At 60.2% G+C, this 17180-nt stretch overlaps 2 protein-coding genes across 15 annotated transcripts in view; one reads left to right on the top strand and one right to left on the bottom strand.

Annotated features, from left to right (window-relative positions):
• The window catches only part of PKD1 (polycystin 1, transient receptor potential channel interacting), a 46786-nt gene extending 40047 nt beyond the window's left edge, over positions 1–6739 (top strand). Inside the window, exons 35-46 of one of the 4 annotated variants that reach the window (XM_045820841.1) lie at positions 1186–1304; positions 1386–1588; positions 1664–1858; positions 2296–2435; positions 2837–2949; positions 3213–3360; positions 3474–3599; positions 3879–4053; positions 4187–4477; positions 4553–4687; positions 4772–5074; positions 5170–6739. In XM_045820841.1, coding sequence (XP_045676797.1) covers positions 1186–1304; positions 1386–1588; positions 1664–1858; positions 2296–2435; positions 2837–2949; positions 3213–3360; positions 3474–3599; positions 3879–4053; positions 4187–4477; positions 4553–4687; positions 4772–5074; positions 5170–5637 — 2416 coding nt within the window. In that variant the 3' untranslated portion in view covers positions 5638–6739. Of the gene's footprint in view, positions 1–525; positions 571–1185; positions 1305–1385; positions 1589–1663; positions 1859–2295; positions 2436–2836; positions 2950–3212; positions 3361–3473; positions 3600–3878; positions 4054–4186; positions 4478–4552; positions 4688–4771; positions 5075–5169 lie in introns of those variants that run through there. The other 3 variants (XM_045820842.1, XR_006783598.1, XR_006783599.1) reach the window with 3 other exon arrangements.
• Positions 6740–6788: 49 nt separating this feature from the next.
• TSC2 (TSC complex subunit 2) overlaps positions 6789–17180 on the bottom strand; it is a 36084-nt gene continuing 25692 nt past the window's right edge. For 5 of the 11 annotated variants that reach the window (XM_045820844.1, XM_045820851.1, XM_045820850.1 and 2 more), the window contains 15 exons: positions 16874–17026; positions 16623–16735; positions 15880–16095; positions 14405–14608; positions 13646–13714; positions 12347–12477; positions 11254–11747; positions 10918–10993; positions 10570–10656; positions 9413–9599; positions 8955–9094; positions 7623–7701; positions 7462–7553; positions 7278–7376; positions 6789–7133 (listed from right to left, as the gene is read on the bottom strand). In XM_045820844.1, coding sequence (XP_045676800.1) covers positions 6963–7133; positions 7278–7376; positions 7462–7553; positions 7623–7701; positions 8955–9094; positions 9413–9599; positions 10570–10656; positions 10918–10993; positions 11254–11747; positions 12347–12477; positions 13646–13714; positions 14405–14608; positions 15880–16095; positions 16623–16735; positions 16874–17026 — 2311 coding nt within the window. In that variant the 3' untranslated portion in view covers positions 6789–6962. The remainder of the gene's footprint in view (positions 7134–7277; positions 7377–7461; positions 7554–7622; positions 7702–8954; positions 9095–9412; positions 9600–10569; positions 10657–10917; positions 10994–11253; positions 11748–12346; positions 12478–13645; positions 13715–14404; positions 14609–15879; positions 16096–16622; positions 16736–16873; positions 17027–17180) is intronic. The other 6 variants (XM_045820854.1, XM_045820853.1, XM_045820852.1 and 3 more) reach the window with 3 other exon arrangements.

Genomic DNA, 17180 nt, shown 5'->3' on the forward strand with positions numbered 1-17180 from the left:
AAAAAGGATTTTTATTTTTAGAGAGAAGGGAAGGGAGAATGAGAGGGAGAGAAACACTGATGTGGGAAACATCAGTCAGTTGCCTCTCATGAGCCCCAAACTGGGGACCTGGCCTGCAACCTGGAAATTGAACTGGTGACCTTCCGGTTCGCAGGCCAGCACTCAATCCACTGAGCCACACCATCCACTGAGTCACATCAGCCAGGGCTCTTCTTCAGGATCTTGATGCTGGAGCCTAGAGGAAAAGTAGGGTCCTGACTTCCCTTCCAGCATGATCAGCTGGCGACTGGCCCCGGAGGTGGCAACAGAGGGGCTGGAAACCTCACTTCTCGCCAACCCCTGACCCCACCGCCTCTCTGCAGCTCTCCTTGCGCTGCTGCTGCTCCTTGCTTTCCGCCGACGGCTGTGCCTCCTGGTCCTTGCATTCCCTGTGGGGCACGTGCATCTTGTTGCTACACCTTGTTTTTTCTGTTCTCCTTTTATTATTACCCTCCTTTCTACAAATATGCAATTTATGTTTTCCAGCACCCTTCTGTCTGTGGTCTCCCACCTCCTCAGTGCACCTTCTCTGTAAGTGCCTGTCCAGCTCCTGCTTCCCTTTCTTTTCTCTCCCTGCTGCCTGCCCATCTTTTTTTCTCCCCATTTCCTCTAATTCTTTCTCTCTAGGGCACCAGCTCTGGAGCTGGAAAGGGCGGGTGGGACTGTGAGAGACACATGGTATGCTGTGTTCTGTAGGGATCTGAAAGACACACGCACACGCCCCTGCCCAGAAGTCAGTCTTAGGTTACAAAGGCATGTGCACAGGGCTCCTTCGTGTGCTGTGCATGCGCAGTGGAGGGTCTGAGGGGGTAGACCTGAGGCTTGGGGAGTGCTCACTGGAAGCTAGTCAGAGTTTGCTGGCATGAAGAGCAGGTAGTGGGGCGCTACCATGGTCACATTGTGAAGGCGATGGTTGCTGGAGTAGTGGCAGGACAGGAGAAAGGCGGAATAGGTCACAGACACAGGCAAGGTCGATGGAGTAGGCAGGAAATGAGGGGTACAGAGACAGGCTGACATGACTACCTGGCTTAGGGGTGGTGGTGAGGGGCAAAGCCCAGAGAGGCCCAAGGAACTGCACACAGATGAGGTAGACAGTGTGTGGGGCTGACCGGTGAGTGCTGGCTGCTCCCCCTTCTTGTACTTCAGGTCCAGCGCTCCTGGGGAAAGGACCGAGATGTTGATGCTACAAAGGCTAGGGGAGAGAGGGCTCTCCAGTCCTGGCCTGACCTGGGAGCAGCCCCAGCCAGCAAAGCTCTCCAGCTCAGGTGTGCTCATGTATCCCCAGGATGCCCCTCCCTGCCCCTCCTCTGGGGCCCCCAGTCACCTGCTTGTCTCTGTCTCCTCAGGGCTGGTGGAGGGCCTGCGCAAGCGACTGCTGCCGGCCTGGTGTGCGGCCCTGGCCCACGCGCTCAGTCTGCTACTGGTGGCCGTGGCCGTGGGGGTATCGGGGTGGGTTGGTGCCAGCTTCCCCCCTCATGTGAGTGTCATGTGGCTCCTCTCAAGCAGCTCCAGCTTCCTGGCTTCATTCCTTGGCTGGGAGCCTCTCAAGGTGAGTGAGATGCTGAGGAGCCAGGTTACCAGCCTCTGGCACGTGTGGGCCCCTCTGACGCTACCTCCTGCCTAGGTCCTGCTGGAAGCCCTATACTTCTCGCTGGTGGCCAAGCGGCTGCACCCTGATGAGGATGACACCCTGGTGGAGAGCCCAGCTGTGACACCTGTGAGTGAGCGTGTACCCCGTGTGCGGCCCCCTCATGGCTTCGCCCTCTTTCTGGCCAAGGAGGAAGCCCGAAAAGTCAAGAGGCTGCACAGGATGCTGAGGGTGAGTCAGGCTGCGGCGGCCAGTGCCTCCTACCCTCCGCACCTCTTGGCCAGCGCAGCCTTTTCCTGGAGGTCCTGCCCTTCTCAGAAACCTCACTTGCACCCTGTCCTCTCCGAAGAAGGCCCTAGGGCTCTGCAGCCCGGGTCTGGCCCCCTCCCATCACCCTGACTCCTGCTGCCCCTAGTCTTTGCTCTGCCACTTCTCCTCCCCAGCTCCAGTGCCTACCTCTGTCTAGTCTGACAAAGCCCTAGGTATGGAGTCCTTGGCCTTCAGTGAACCGTGTGTCTGCCCCCAGGTGGGGCACTGGCAAGGCGTCTGTCCTGCCCTTTCTCAGTGCCAGGCACTCTAGCCATGGGCAATTTGCTGACCAGAAGCCTTGTCCTATTATGGCGGTTGGGCTAGGATTGGCTGACACCAGGGCCATCCCTGCCCCCCAGAGCCTGCTGGTGTACATGCTTTTCCTTCTGGTGACACTGCTGGCCAACTACGGGGACGCTTCGTGCCACAGCCACGCTTACCGCCTGCAAAGTGCCATCAGGCAGGAGCTGGATAGCCAGGCCTTCTTGGCTATCTCTCGGTATGAACACCCTGCATGCATGTCCACACCTTTTTGTTGGGCCCGGGCAGTGCAGTGCAAGCCAGGTGTACCGTGATGCTGCCCTCCATCCAGCTCAGCCCCTGGGGGACATCAGGAAGGGTCTTGGTAACATTTTTAGTTATCAGGACTGGCAACTGGTAGAGACCACAGATACTGGTAAACGTCCTACAGCACCCAGGACGGCCCATCTCGGAGTTATCTGTCCCCACACATCAGCAGGCCACGGTTGAGGAACTTTGCCGTGGCTTGTCCTCTGCGGCAGCACCGGCAGCCCGCTGTGGGCTGGGCTGGGGCTGCAGTGTCCGTGCTCCCTGGGCCTCTGGCCCCGGCAATGCGGGGAGCCGAGGTGTGGAGTGTATGACTGTGTTTGGTGCGAGCAGGTCTGATGAGTTCTGGCCGTGGATGTCCCACGTACTGCTCCCCTACATCCACGGGAACCGGTCCAGCCCAGAGCTGGGGCCCCCACGCTTGCGGCAGGTGCGGCTGAAGGAAGGTAAGCTGGGGGCCACTTTGGTACGCGTCCCTGCTCTTTTCCAAAGAGCAGCCTTTGGCTGCATTCTGGTCCAGCTCCCCAGCTGTGTAACCATCACCCTCTCCCTGCCTCATCTTCCTTGTGGGTCAGGGAGACCAGGACATCTACCTTCAGGACTGCTGGGAGGGTTTCAGGGGAGATCACGTGGAGCTCAGCCCAGACAGCTGGTAAACAGTAAGCTCCTCTGGGTGGGTCATGCTCAGTCCCCAGCCCTCTGATTTCAGCACTCTGCCTAGACCCTCCTGGCTCAGGGGTGCACACGTGCTCAGCAGCTTCAGGTGGCTTCAGCACCAGTGATTATGGCGTTGGCTGGGGAAGTGCTGCCCACAATGGCTCTGAGATGTGGGCCTACTCTGCACCAGACCTGCTGGGGTGAGCACAGAAGGAGGGGCTGGGGTGTTCAAAGGAGCCCCTTTGCCCCAGCCAGCATGGCTCCCTGGTTGCTGCAGGGCTGGGCTGTGTCTAACACTGCCTCTCACTCGCAGCGTCTGGTACTGGGGCTACTGTGCTGTGTATGACAGCGGGGGCTACGTGCAGGAGCTGGGGCTGAGCCTGGAGGAGAGCCGAGCGCAGCTGGGCTTCCTGCAGCTGCACAACTGGATTGACAACAGGTAGGCAGGCACTCAGGAGACAGGTTGCCTCGCTCTGCATGCCGCCCTTCTCTGGGCCCTCAGTGGTCCCCCTCGACAGTGGTCTCCCATCACCAGTGATCCCACTTTACTCCCACCCCTCATCTTTGCCGCTTCAGATCAGTCCCAGAAGTTCCAAGTGAGCTCCCCAGTCCGTGCAATCCCTAACACCAGAGGCCCTGCCTCCCAGGTTCATGAGGTAGAGGTTTCTGCCCTTTCATCCCTCCTGTGTCCCATTCTTCGCCTTTCCCCCCTGCGTAGGAGCCGCGCAGTGTTCGTGGAGCTCACACGCTACAGCCCAGCTGTGGGGCTGCACGCTGCCGTCACACTGCGCCTCGAGTTCCTCTCTGCTGGACATGCAGTGGCTGCCCTCAGTGTCCGCCCCTTCGCGCTGCAGCGCCTGAGCGCAGGCCTCTCATTGCCACTGCTCACTACGGTAGGCTCGGCCTTCCTGGCCCCGCCCCCCGTTATACCCCCACCCTGCCCACACCTTACGGCCCATCCTGAAGCCCCGCCCAATGCATTCTGATTCGTCCATTCCTGACCCCGCCCTGGCCCTGTCCCCACAGGTGAGCCTGCTGCTATTTGCAGTGTATTTCTCCGTGGCTGAGGCACGTGCCTGGCGCAGGGAGGGGTGTGTGCGCGCGGCGCGGCCTGGGGCCTGGGCGAGGTGGCTGTTGGTGGCGCTTACTGCCGCTGCAGCACTCCTGCGTCTGGCCCAGCTGGGCGCCGCGGACCGCCAGTGGACGCGCTTCGTGCGCCGACGCCCGCGCCGCTTTACCAGCTTTGAGCAGGTGGCACAGCTGAGCGCCGCAGCCCGTGGCCTAGTCGCATCGCTGCTTTTCCTGCTTTTGGTCAAGGTGAGGGCTGGGCCAGCAGGCCTGAGGCTGGGCAGGCTGGACCAGGCTTGGTCGGCTGACGCCTCTTGCCTACAGGCCGCCCAGCAGCTGCGCTTCGTGCGCCAGTGGTCGGTTTTTGGCAAGACGCTGTGCCGAGCCCTGCCGGAGCTTTTGGGGGCAGCCTTAGGCCTGATGGCGCTCGCCGTGGCCTATGCTCAGCTGGCTATTCTGGTAGGTGACAGTGGGGCTCGAGGCGTGGGGGGGGGGGGGGTTTGGTCCAGGGTGCACCCCTTACTCATGCCACCTTTCCTTTAGCTGGTATCTTCCTGTGTGGACTCACTTATGAGGGCGACCCAGGCCCTCTTGGTGCTGTGCCCCAGGGCTGGGTGGCCCACCCTTTGCCCCGAGTCCTGGCGCCTGTCTCCCCTGCTGTGCACGGGGCTCTGGGCCCTGCGACTATGGGGTGCCCTGAGGCTGGGGGCAGTCCTTCTCCGGTGGCGATACCACACTCTGCGTGGGGAGCTCTACCGCCCAGCTTGGGAGCCACAGGACTACGAGATGGTAGAATTGTTACTGCGCAGGCTGCGCCTCTGGATGGGCTTCAGCAAAGTCAAGGAGGTGGGTACGGCCCAGTGGGGGGGAGAGGGATGTGTCCTGGGCCCAGGTGCGCCCAGGGCGCAGTCGGACTAACTGAGCCCCTGTGCCGCCCCCAGTTCCGCCACAAAGTCCGCTTTGAAGGGATGGAGCCACTGCCCTCCCGATCGTCTAGGGGCTCCAAGTCATCTCCAGATGTGCCCCCACCTACTGGGGACTCCGATGCCTCCCGTCTCTCCACCTCTTCTAGCCAGCTGGATGGGCTGAGTGTGGGCCTGGGTAGGCCAGGGCCACGGGGGGAACCCGAACCCTCCCGCCTCCAAGCTGTGTTTGAAGCCCTACTTGCCCAGTTTGACCGACTCAACCAGGCCACGGAGGATGTCTACCAGCTGGAACGAAAGCTGCAGAGTCTGCGAGGCCATAGGACCAGCCAGCCCCCAGCCTCGCCTCCCCCTGGCCCCTCCCCAGGCCTGCAGCCAGCCCTGCCAAGCCGCCTTGCCCGGGCCAGTCGAGGCATTGGCCTGGCTACAGGCCCCAGCAGGGCTTCCCTACGGGCCAAGAACAAGGTCCACCCCAGCAGCACTTAGCCCCAGGGGCCCTGAGCTCACACCCTTTCCCTGGTGTGGCTCTGTGGCTACACTCTGGCCCAAGGGGCCAGAGAGGCAACACTCAGTATTACCTTCTGCTGCCCTCCAAGTCTTGGGCCGGGCAGAGCAGCTGCATGCAGTCCCTCAGAGCGCTGACAGCACTCATTTGCATCTCTCTGTGGGCTTCAGCACTTTAAAGAGGCCAAGTGGCCAGTCAGGACCCAGGGTCCCCTCCCCAGCTCCCTGTGGGGAGGACACAGCAGTATTGGACCAAGTGCCCAGCCTCTGAGACACTAATTTATTTTCTGAGTCCTCAGGTACAGCGGGCTGTGCCCAGCCCCACCTCCTGGGCAGACATTTCCCCTTCGCTAAGGATCCAGGCTGTGGGGAGGGAACCTGCACCCCTTGTTACTCCCCCTAAATTATTACCTCTCCTGTCCCCTGCTGAGTGCACTCACTTCCAGCTGCCGTCTGTGTGTCTATTGTCAGTAATTTATATGGGGTTAAAATGTATATATTTTTGTACGTTGCTGTTTTTCACTAGGGCCCAGGGGCCTGATAGCTGCAATGGCCTGGTACCCACTGTTTGCATTGAGGGGGAGCTGGGGCTGCAGAGCTGGCCTCCTTCCCTAGACACCTGTCCCTGTGGCCAGGCCCAAGAAAGTGACGGCTGCTTCTTGGGTCTGAATCTGGCCTTGGGCAGGCGCTGGGACAGCACATTTGTCTGGGGGCACTACTACCCCCTGGGCCGTTCTTGCCTACACTACCGCCTTGTTCTCCTGCCCTGCCTGAGGCCAGGCTGCCAGAGGCAGGGCCCTGGCCTGCTGGTGTCAGGTCTGAGTAAGGAACAAAACCTAGTGTGTGGCAAAGGACCCCAGGGTGGTTGGGGGAAAGACCCTCTCCCTGGGGCTGGCTCCTGGGGCTGGGGAAGACAAATGTGACAATACTTGTGTGATGCTTTCCTGAAGGGGTGAAGCCTGGATAACAGCCTGACGGGCCTCCCGCAATGCTTCTGTGGGCGTGGCTCAAGCTTCAGCCATGATCCCACCCCTGCCCCCACCCCCACCAGACAAGGCCAAATAAATGAGTTGGCTGACTGCTACCTGTGTCTCTGTCCGAGCATGGGGGGGCAGTGGGCACGGCTGCAGACCTAGGCTTCAAGACTACTTTTATTCGCTCGCACAAATAAATACTGCCCAGTGCCTCATATGCAGCAGGGAGGGCCTAGCAGTGTGGCTGTTCAGACAACAGCCACCAAGAGCTCTGGGCACATCCTAGCATCTCCATGAGCTCCAGCAAGGCCAAGTGCTGCCCCAGTTGTAGCCTCACACGAACTCCGTGAAGTCGTCCACAGAGGAGATGAGGCGCTTCCGCTGGCCTGTCTCATAGGTGGGCACAGGCTCGGCTGGGGCCTGCACCGGGGCTTTGGTGTGGCCCGGGGGGTGCATCTGCATCAGGGGCAGGCTGGGGTTTGAGTAGTGGGCTTCCTCACGGATCTGAAGGGAGAAGAGACTTTGGCAGCAAGCCCAGAATGGCGGCACGTGTTCTCTCCCGGGTGGTCGCTGGCACCCACCCTGGCCAGCCAGCATTGTCTCTGGGGAAGCCACTGCACCCAGGTGCCCATGACCCATTTTCCCTACCCGGTGGCGGAGCCGCTTAATGTGGCGGAGCCTGGCAATCCACTTGGAGGGATAGATGTCGGTGGGGTTGGAGCGGCTGTGGTGTACCTGTGAGGCCATCTGGGATGGGGTGGACAGAGTGGTGAGCCCTCTATGGGTGGCACCTATAGCCCGTCCATCCGCCCAGGATGCCACCTCTGCTCACATTTGCATGCAGGGCCATCTGGCGGGCCACGAAGGGCAGGTTGCGGTCAGACACAATCTTGGCCACGCTGGTGTCCACGAGGCCCTCCATGTCTGGGGAGACACTGCACTCACATGGGGCTCAGGGCCCCAATGGCCGCCCCCTCCAGCCCCAGGCCTCACCTCTCCTGCACTGCAGGGACACCAGGTTGCACTCGTAGTCCAGGGGGGTGACGATCACATGCACGAAGTTGAACTGGCCCTGCCAGGAGAAAACCAGGGTCACCCCCAACAGCAAAGGCTACTTTTTGCTACTTCCTCAGGCAGTGGCTCATCAGTGTTGGCATAAACATGAATGTCACTGTCTTTACACACTTCCTCCCATCCAGCCTGGGCACTGGGGCCGCCATCGCATCTCCCTTCAAACACCTTGCATTCTAAACCCAGCCTCTCTCCACCTGGATCCTAGCACATGAATTTGTCAAAGTGTAAGTTCATAGTCAAGACGGTCACAAAGGCCCCCCCATCTCACCCCAGCAACATACAACACACTTAGGGCACTTGCTGCCACCTAGCTGCCACTCGCCTCGCTGTCAGCTGAAAGCATGTGTAGCTCTGCAGACTCCCAGCCCCTGGCTCAGATGCCTTCCGAGTGCTGACAGGTCCCAAGAGCCTCTCCAGCCTGCATGTCCAGGTACCTGTTCACCCAACAGTGTACCCGAGCACCCACCTCAAGGAGCAGCTTCACCACCCACACATCAGGCCCCTTGTTTCCCAGCTTTGCAGCAAAGGAGAAGAGAGCAGCCCTCCCTACAGGCGTGCCGTGCTTGCTCTCCACCAGATTTCCTGGTCGGCAGGGGTAGGGGGGCCTGTGTCCAGTAACCCGCAAGGCTTCCAGTTGCCTTTAGAATAAATCTGAACCCCTCTGAAGACCAGCGTCTCGGACACTTGGGTTGCACTGGGCTCCCCACCCCCCTTGGCCTTGCAGCTGTCTTTCACATCCCCACCCTGACCTCAAGTCCAAGTGTCCTTGTGTAGAGAAGGAGAGGGCAGGAGTACCAGGGCCTGTCACCCGTCCCCACCCCCCACTCCGCAATGACACGAGGTGGTACCAGAGGGAAGGGCGCACAGCCTCCCGGCATTACGAGCACACTGAACACCTACTGCATGCCACGCCCCCTTGCTAAGGACCTGGGCACGTTCGGTTATTCCTCACAAAACCTCAGGTGCCACAGGCTCCATGAAGAAACCGACAGGGCTATCGTCATCCTCATTACAGAAGAAAAGGACACAGGCTCAGAAGGGGTACCTGCCCGGCCCAGCTGGTAGTGTGAGACACTAAAGCAGGTCGGTACTCCTGCTCATCACCGCACTGACGCTAATGGCGCTCGCTCACTGCCTCCACTCAACACATGCCAGTGGGCACTTCACCAGAGATGTGGCCTCCAGCCAGGGCAGCCAGAGGCCCGGATCCATGCCCGCCTGCCTGCCCACCCAGAAGGCAACCTCGCTCACTTTGATGGTACCCAGCTTGAAGTCCTCGCCAGAGTCATTGTAGACGATGGACACGAAGTCGTTGCCCAGGTGGCGCTTCTTATCGCAGCGGTGCTTGTCCATGTCCTTGGTGGGCATCAAGGTGGCAATGTGGAAGACAGCTGTGGGGCAGAATGGGGCCAAACTGAGTGGGCTCGGTGCAGCCCGGGCGATGCGCCAGCAGGCAAAGCGGGCCCCTGTGCCTCTTGCCAAGAGCAGAGGCTCTGAGCACCCGCAGGAGCTGAGTCTCTGGTGCCTGGCCAGCAGCACGTGGCTCCTCTCCCTGAGAGCAGAGCTTCTGGGAGCAGAGGAGCCAGTCCAACTGCTGCCTCAGTGCTCGGGCCGGTGACCTTGGGCCCTTGGACACCTGTACTGCCCCCCTGAGGGCAGGCCAAGAGGAATGGGGCTGGAGAGGACCCACGCCCTGGGAAGGCTCAAACCTTGCATGATGTCATCGTGCCAGCAGTAGGTGAACTGGCCGTCCTCGCCACACACATCCAGGCCGCCCAGGTACACCTTGTCTGGCTGGCAGTCCTTGAGCTCGATGAGCTTGCCCAGGCCTGTCAGGAACTCCGTGTACCTGTAGGAGCCGTGCTCATTGGACAGGATGGCAAGTTCGCTGTTGCTCTGTGCAGAGGAAGGATAAGTGTGAAGGCACCTTTCCCCAGTGGACCCCATTATACCCTACCCCACCCTGAGCACAGCTCCCGAGAGCCCCTAGGGCTGATTGCTACTGGGGACCGGGGGGTGGTGGTGAGGTAACTGGTGTGGCTTGGCAAAGAGCCCCACTTCTGTTGTCACCATGGACTCAGCACAAGAGAACCATTCCAGCAGTTGACAGGCGACATCTCTGACTTCCCCTTTCCCTCATAATTCATCTGTCAGCAAAATCGGTTCAACTTCGAAACACACCCAGAACCCTAACATTGCCCAGCACTGCAATGCCATGCTCCTTGGGCCTGCCCCTCTCCACCACCCTCCACTCCGCAGCCAGAGGATGCTTTTGAGACTTCCGCTGAGTCATAGCAAACACTTGGCTCAAAAACACCCAAGGCCCTCCCACCTCACTGGGAACAAAAATACTGTGGCCTATGAGGATGTCAATGATCGGCCCCCTCCCCATTACTTCCCCATCCTGCCTCCTGCCCACTCGGTGCCTGTCCTCGATTACACAAAGCGTGCCCCTCCCCAGGGCCTTTGTACAGGCTGTTCCTGCACACGATGCTCCCACACACACCTACACACACGCTCACCTCCTTTACTTCTCTGCTTGGTACCCCCTCCTTGGACTACTGATGTGAACAGCACTCTGCTCACATGTGCAGTTTCAGGACCTGCCACCTTCCCCCTCCATAGCCCAAGCACCGTCTGGCATGCCGTGAGCTCACACACCGACCTGCCATTCTCACTCCTGTGTCCTGGCACCAGAACAGTACCTGGCACAAAACTCAATAACCACTTGATGCTCTAGCAGCTGATGCAGTGACTGAGCTCTGCGGAGGACAAGGGCCCATACCCCCAATCCCCGCCCCAGGCAGGAAGGCTGCCCAGGTTTTCCCTGGCACCCAGGCAGCCCCTGCCAGCCCAGAAGCCTCACCTGGCCTTCTCCCACGTACAGGACGGCAATCTTGTGCGTGTCGTATGATGGGATCTGGTCAAGGAGCTGCACTGACCGCTCGAAGGACTGTAGCCACAGAGCCCTGCCTGAGTCTGGGGCAGTGGCTGTCCCCTGCCACCAGCCCTGCCTGGCCAGCCCCAGCCAGGTGCCTACCCAAGGGAGAGGCTCTCCCCACCCAGGGAGATTACCACAGGTTGGCACAGGGAGCTAAGGCTATAGCCCACCACAAGCCTGGGCTACTGCTTCCACTACCCAGAGCTGGGCATCCCACTGAGCCCTGCCCCCAAGATCCAGGGGACCCCTGAAGGGGAGAAAAGGCACGCCCACCTCATTGGGCAAAAGAATTGGCTTGTTGGACTCATCACCAAAAAAAGGTGAGTGGTACAGCTGGAGGAACACGAAGCTGCAGAGGGAGAGATGAGGAGGGATGAGCTTAGTGCTGTGGACCCTAGATCGAAGTCATGGCCAGTGCGGTCACAACACACATAGAAAGCAGCAGGACCTGCACCCCATCACCAAAGGACTGCCCTCTCCTGTGGCTCTGACCAGCCGCAGGACAGAGGACACGCAAGCCTGTACCCCAGCTTTTTCTGCCCAGGGCTGCTTAGGTGCCACATTCCCACAGGAATGTCCAGGAGCTCCAGCCCGGATGGTGAGGCTCACCTGGGGTTGATGCCTGGCACCTTGTCAGCATTGGAGGCTCCGGCTCGGCTCTTGAAGGAGTCCCTCTCCACCCTCTTGCCCCTACGTGATGGGGCCGAATCAGAGATGGTGTAGCCTCGGGGCCGCAGGCCACTGGGGGAACGGGGGCAGCTGGAAGGCATGGAACTCTCGGTGTGGGTCGGGCCCTGGCTGGCTTCACCCATGGCTGACCAGGTAGTGCTTCCCCCATCTAGGGTCCCTGACTGTGACCGGGCCTTGGCCTCAGGGCTCAGCCGGCCAACGTCAGCTTTGTCCCCAGGGTCCCCGAGGATGTCCTGCAGGGTCTGTAGTTCAGGCGAGGAGCTGGACTTGCTCAGGGGCTGCGAGGGCTGGAAAGAGAGGTCCACAGACGGCCGGGCTGCCTCAGAGGAGACAGCCCGCTCAATGGGGATCCCCCCGGCAGACAGGTCCTCTGCGCGGAATGACTTCTCCTCCTGGCTAGAGGTTGAAGATGACTGGAAAGGACAGATCCCAAGAGAACCTTCACTGGTTGAGTCTGAAGTGAGCCCGGCCCACTGAGCCCAGCTGGGGTTCACCGGGAGGCAGTGGGGTTCACCTGACACTGAGGCCTCAGGGCCACAGAGCCACCAGCACGAAGCTGATGGTCCCAACCCTGCCCCACCCCCACCCCAGGGCAGCATCTGCCTGTGTCCCATGCTGAGCAGAGCCAAGAGCGCCACAAACCAAAGGGTGCCACCAGAGAAGCTATCCCCAGATGGAGCTCTGGGAAATTCACTGGCTGAGCAGAAGGGACTGGGAAGAACAGCAAGCCATTTTTTATATGGGGGGGCTGAAAGACTCACCCAAGTTCAGAGCCACAAAGCCTAGAGTGGAGGGTCCCCACCATCCATCTGCCTGAGACCCCATCCCTTTGCCTTGACCCCACCCCTGCCTCAGCCCTGCCCTTCCACTTCAGACACCCCTCAGCCTGACCCCTCCTCCCACACCCAGTGGCTCAGGCTGAGGTCTGAAAGCGAGCCTGGCCTGAAGGCCTGGATGGAGAGTAGCCATAGGGCCCAACAGGCCGGCGGCTCCGGTGCCCAGCTGCACTCACCCTGCTGTAAGCTTCAGCGTGTCGGCAGTGCCTGTCTGTGCCCAGGGTTGCCTCAAAGTCCTCCAACTCCGGGGGCTCCGCCAGCGAAGCAGCCTCATTCGGACTTCCCTCCTCCAGAACCACGGCAGAGTCTAGGAGGACACAGATAGGGCTGCTGGGTGATGGCCCGGCTCAGGGAGCTCCCGTGGCCTCAAAGGCACCAGCCTTTCCCCCATGATAGGGCATAGCTGCCCCCAGCAGAGACCCCCAAGGCTTTCCTTGCCTGTAGCTCTGAGCCACCCCCTCCCACCAAGCCAGCTGGAGAAGGGCATTCTGAAGGGCATGGGTGTGAGCTCTGACACAGGGTGACTCCTAACACGGGCTCCTGGGGGTCAGGACGAAGGGTCATCTGGTTCCTCTAATCCCCATCAACCTGGCCTGGTGTCCTCCAGAAGCTTTCCTCTGCTCCTCCAGCAGACAGGCAGGTGAGGGCAGATGGACCCCGAGAGGAAGGAACAACACCTGAGATGAGGCCTCAGCTCAGAAGGAGTGGCTGGATCAGCCCAGGAACTGGGAAAGAGGCCCGAATTCCTCCCAGCCTGGGCTGGAGGACACACTGATGCAGAAGTCCCTGTGTGGACACCGACTGGGGAGCTTGTTCTGGGAAGCAGAAGCTTGCCTTCCAAGTCCAGGTGTGCTCAGGAGAAGGCACGATGCCCCAAAGCAGCATTTCCTGTGCCAGTGTCAGGGCCAGGGGCAGGGTGAGAAGAAGCCACTGAGTGTTAGCACAGCCTGAAGCCACCTGCACACAATCCTGCACACGTGTCGTCCATTAGCGGCCTGACAGACACCATCTGCACACTGCCCTTTCCTAGCTGGTTCCTGCCCACACGTGGGGACGCAGGTGGGCCGGAGTGCTGTGTTAGTCCCTTGCCAGGGCCTGGGGGCAACAGACCAGAGGCCAGTCTGCAGGCCTTCAGCCAGCCCATGATGAAAAGCAGGCAAGCTCAATTTGTGAGTTCTCAAAACTAATCAGACCACCAGAGGCCAGGGCAAGGGCGGCTTGGCTGAGCCCCAGGGCTGGGAGGGCCCAGGAACAAAGATCAACCATAAAGGCACAAGGGACAGGGGTTCCTGCCAGCAAAGCAAAGACATTCTGCACAGATGTCTTCACTCGAGTCAGGGCCTTGCTCCCGGAGGGCGATGAGAGGCTGAGAGGGTCATGGAGGGTGAGCAGATGAGGGACAGTGAAAACAGCATCTATGAGGCAGGGCAGGGCTCTGCAGCAAACACTGCTTTCCTAAGGAGATGCGTGAATACCTGCCCAGGAAATGCTCCTGTGCAACTTTCCTTGGCAACTGGACTGGTACAGGGAGGAGAAAGAGGCCACTGCAAGGGAAGCCGTGAACGGCCAGTCAGCAGAGGAGAGACTACACACAGGTTGAGCAGAAAGGACAGGCACCACTAGTCCTGCACAGACCCGGAGCCTGGAGAGAGAGAGGGGAGGGCCAGCAGCATCCGGGGAGGCAGTGGGCAGGGCACACGCGGGGTCTCAGCTGCCTGAGCGGACTTCGGGGAGGGGAGTGCATCCCTCCTCCTCAGGAACAGAGCTCAGCCTCTAAATGCTATGTGTGGCCGGAGGGTCGCCTCGAAAGACAGCCCTGGCCCAGCCAAGCAGAAGCATCAGAGCTTGTGGGAAGGCTCAGGCTGTATGCTTGGTGCATCCAAACCCACACCCCAGCAAAAATGGGGCCACCCCCGCAGCCCCACGCACTGGGCATCCCAAGGAGGGTGCAGAGCAAAGGCTTCCCAGAGTCCTGCCCACATCCTTCCTGAGACCAGCAAAGGGATCATCAAGCCTGCCCCTGTGCCAGTACCCAGTCTCCAAAGAGTTGCTTCTGCTGGAGCAGGCCCTGCCCCTGAACACCAGGGTTAGGAGCACGGCATCCTCCCACAAGTCAGCCTCCTCGAGCTGCCCGAGGCTGGCAGTACCAAGAGAGATTCAGGGACCCCATCCCAGGCATGTCCCCACAGTGCAGAGTACCACACGCCCTCAGACGGTGCACACCAGGTGCTCACCTGTGTTAGACCGTGGGGGCGGCGGGGGCTTGGCTGAGCTGGCTGCTGGCACCGACAGTGACTTGTACAGGGCTGTGTCTCGACGCTCCTTGAAGCGCTCGGCGGCCATCAGGGCATTGGACAGCTCCTGCAAGGGCATGTTGTTGATGTCCGAGGAAAAGGGGCTCAGTGGGTTCTCCAGGCTCATCAGCCAGCTGGTGTTCCCTGGGGAGAAAAGGCAGCACCCCTCAAGTCGCAAGCCCATGTATCCGACCAGCTACCTCCTTCCAGCCCTCCCTGGGGAGCCTCTGGTGCCTCGACCCTCAAGGGCATGCACCTGGGGCCCGCAGGGCTCTGTGCTCCAAGCAGAGTGAGAGCAAGCAGACGGACCAGGCCCTATTCAAGGCACGTCCCTGACTTTGTCCTGATGCTCCCACCCACAGGTTCCCCAGGCCCCAAGATCAGGGCAACACCTATCTGGTGGGACACCTGCCTCAGTGATGAGCACTCGGCTGCCCCGGGTCAGCTTCTGCCCTCAGGCCAGGCTCAGGAGGCACAGCAGAGCAGCAGACTCCTACCCAGTGGGCTGGGAAAGGAGGGCCTGGCTAGGAAGGTCCTCCTCCCCACAAGGCCTATGGCCTACAGTTAGACTTGACCTTCCTTTCTGAGCATCCTCACGTCCCTAGTATCTCACCAGACCCTGACCCACCTCCTGCTACCCCATCTGGCCCTTCTCACCTGGTCTCCCACCTCCAGCTTGTCCACTCCCCAGCCAGAACCAGGAGGACTGAGCTAAACATGAGTGAGGAGCCTCTCCTGGCCTCCATCCCCACAGCCTTGTGCCCAGCACCTGAGGCCTCCGTGGGGCCCAACACCCCCTTGGCCTATACTGCGACCCGAGGTGCCTCCTGAACCCTGGGCCTTGGCTTATAAGTCCTTTAGCCTGAAATACCCATTATGGGCTGATTGTGTCCCAAAATTTCATGTTGAATTCTTAACCCCCAGGATCTCAGAATGTGACTATATTTGGAGAAAATGTCTTTAAGTGATTAAGGTAAAATGAGGTCACATGGGTAGGTCCTATCCAATCTGCCTGGTGTCCTTATAAGAAGAGGAGATATGGACGGCAACAGAGGAACCTGGGTGTGGGAACACAGGGAGAAGGAGCTGTCTACCAGCCAAGGCCTCAGGAGGAACCAGTCTCGCAGACATCTTGATCTCAGACTTTCAGACTCCAGGATTGGGAAGAAAGACATTCCTGTTATGTAAGACGCCTGGTCTACGGTGCTTTGTTGTGGGGCCTGAGCAGACTGTTATGCCCCTGCGTCTCCCTCACTGTTTGCCTCTGGGGACTTCACTGAAAAATCCCCTCCAAAATGACCCTGTGGCCCAGCTGCCTGCTGCTCACTCCCGTGTCCCCCTCTCATGGGTCACTGTTCCACACTATGTGTAACAGAGACCCAGGCTGGTTGAGTGCAGGGCCACCCCCTCAGTACCTGTGGGCCTCCGGACCAAGATCTCCGCCCAACCCTGGGTCAGCAGGGGTACATAGGCCGCCAGGTTCGTCTTCTCCTTCTGCACCGGGAGCTGGGTGCTAGCTGAGGCCTTCTCAGGTTTACTGGCTGGTGTAGTCTGTGGGCCCGGGAGGGTAGGGCCACCTGGGAAGTGGGAGGCTGGAGTGTCCAAGGCACCAATTCGAAGGCCATGGCCCCCTGAGGGGGATGAGGGCAGGAGGGCTGGTGACCACCTCCTGCTTGGCCACCAGCACACACCTGGCTACTCCACCCAAGCAAGGCCCATCTGGCCAATAAGCCAAGTCAGTGCCGGGCACAGTTCAGCCCTGCCTGGGCACGGTCCTCTTCTAGTATCAGCTTCAAGGGACCCAGAGCCACAGAAAATGGCCCCGGCACCTTCCATAGTTGGACCACGGCTTACTCCAGCTGCATCAGAGAAAAGCTCCAGGGGTGAGCTAGGCTCAGGGACAGGGCTGCTGAGGGCTTCTAGGAAGCACTGGCCATGAGAACAGACCCTCAGCAGCAAAGGGGCCTTGGGCCATGGCTGTGTACAAGGTGTGCCCCTCCTCCCCACACCCTTGACGAGGGCTCACAGGGGTAGCACCCCAGTTATTCAGGAACTGGGCCAAGCCCGAAGCCAACCACCTTGTCCCCTGCCTCCCAGGGGCCTTCCTAAGCACAAGGATTTAGAGACGCGTCAGCAAGGGAGTGGGGCAGAGGCTCACCTGACATGGAGCGGACCCGGTCCCGGGCCCCAAGGCACACCTGCTGTCCAGTCTGGGACTCCAGCTTAGCTGGCGCCTCCTTTGTCTGTCTCATGTGCATGCTGAGGTCAGAACTGAGGACAGAAGGGTCCACGCAGAACATGACCAGGGTGCCCCATGGGCTCCAGTCCGGCAGAGCACCATCCCATGGAGGTCTGGGCTCAGGACAGCCACTGTCAAGGCTCAGCAGGCAGGGGTTGGGAAGTAGTCACCTCAACTCTGGGCTTCCCTGCAGTTCTCCTGAGTCCAGGCCCAGCAGTGACCGGGTTCCAGTCCCCACACTTGTTGTCACGGTGATAAGCTTATTCCCAACCAGCCAGGTTTTGGTCCTACCGCCAGCCAGGAGAAACTCTCCCACAGGGGACCTGCAAGCATAGGAGTGTAGGCCCTGTGGCTGGACACCACGCCTGGTGGAAGCTCTGGGTAGACATCTTGGCTTTCAGAGATCTCTTGCCTAGAGAAAGGGGAGCCTCAGACATGCAGAGCTGCCTTGCCCAGGGTGACCCAGAGGAAGGAGGC

The sequence above is a fragment of the Phyllostomus hastatus genome, unplaced genomic scaffold (assembly GCF_019186645.2).
Source record: "Phyllostomus hastatus isolate PE091 unplaced genomic scaffold, TTU_PhHast_1.1 phas_scaffold_442, whole genome shotgun sequence".
In the NCBI taxonomy this organism is placed as follows: domain Eukaryota; kingdom Metazoa; phylum Chordata; class Mammalia; order Chiroptera; family Phyllostomidae; genus Phyllostomus; species Phyllostomus hastatus.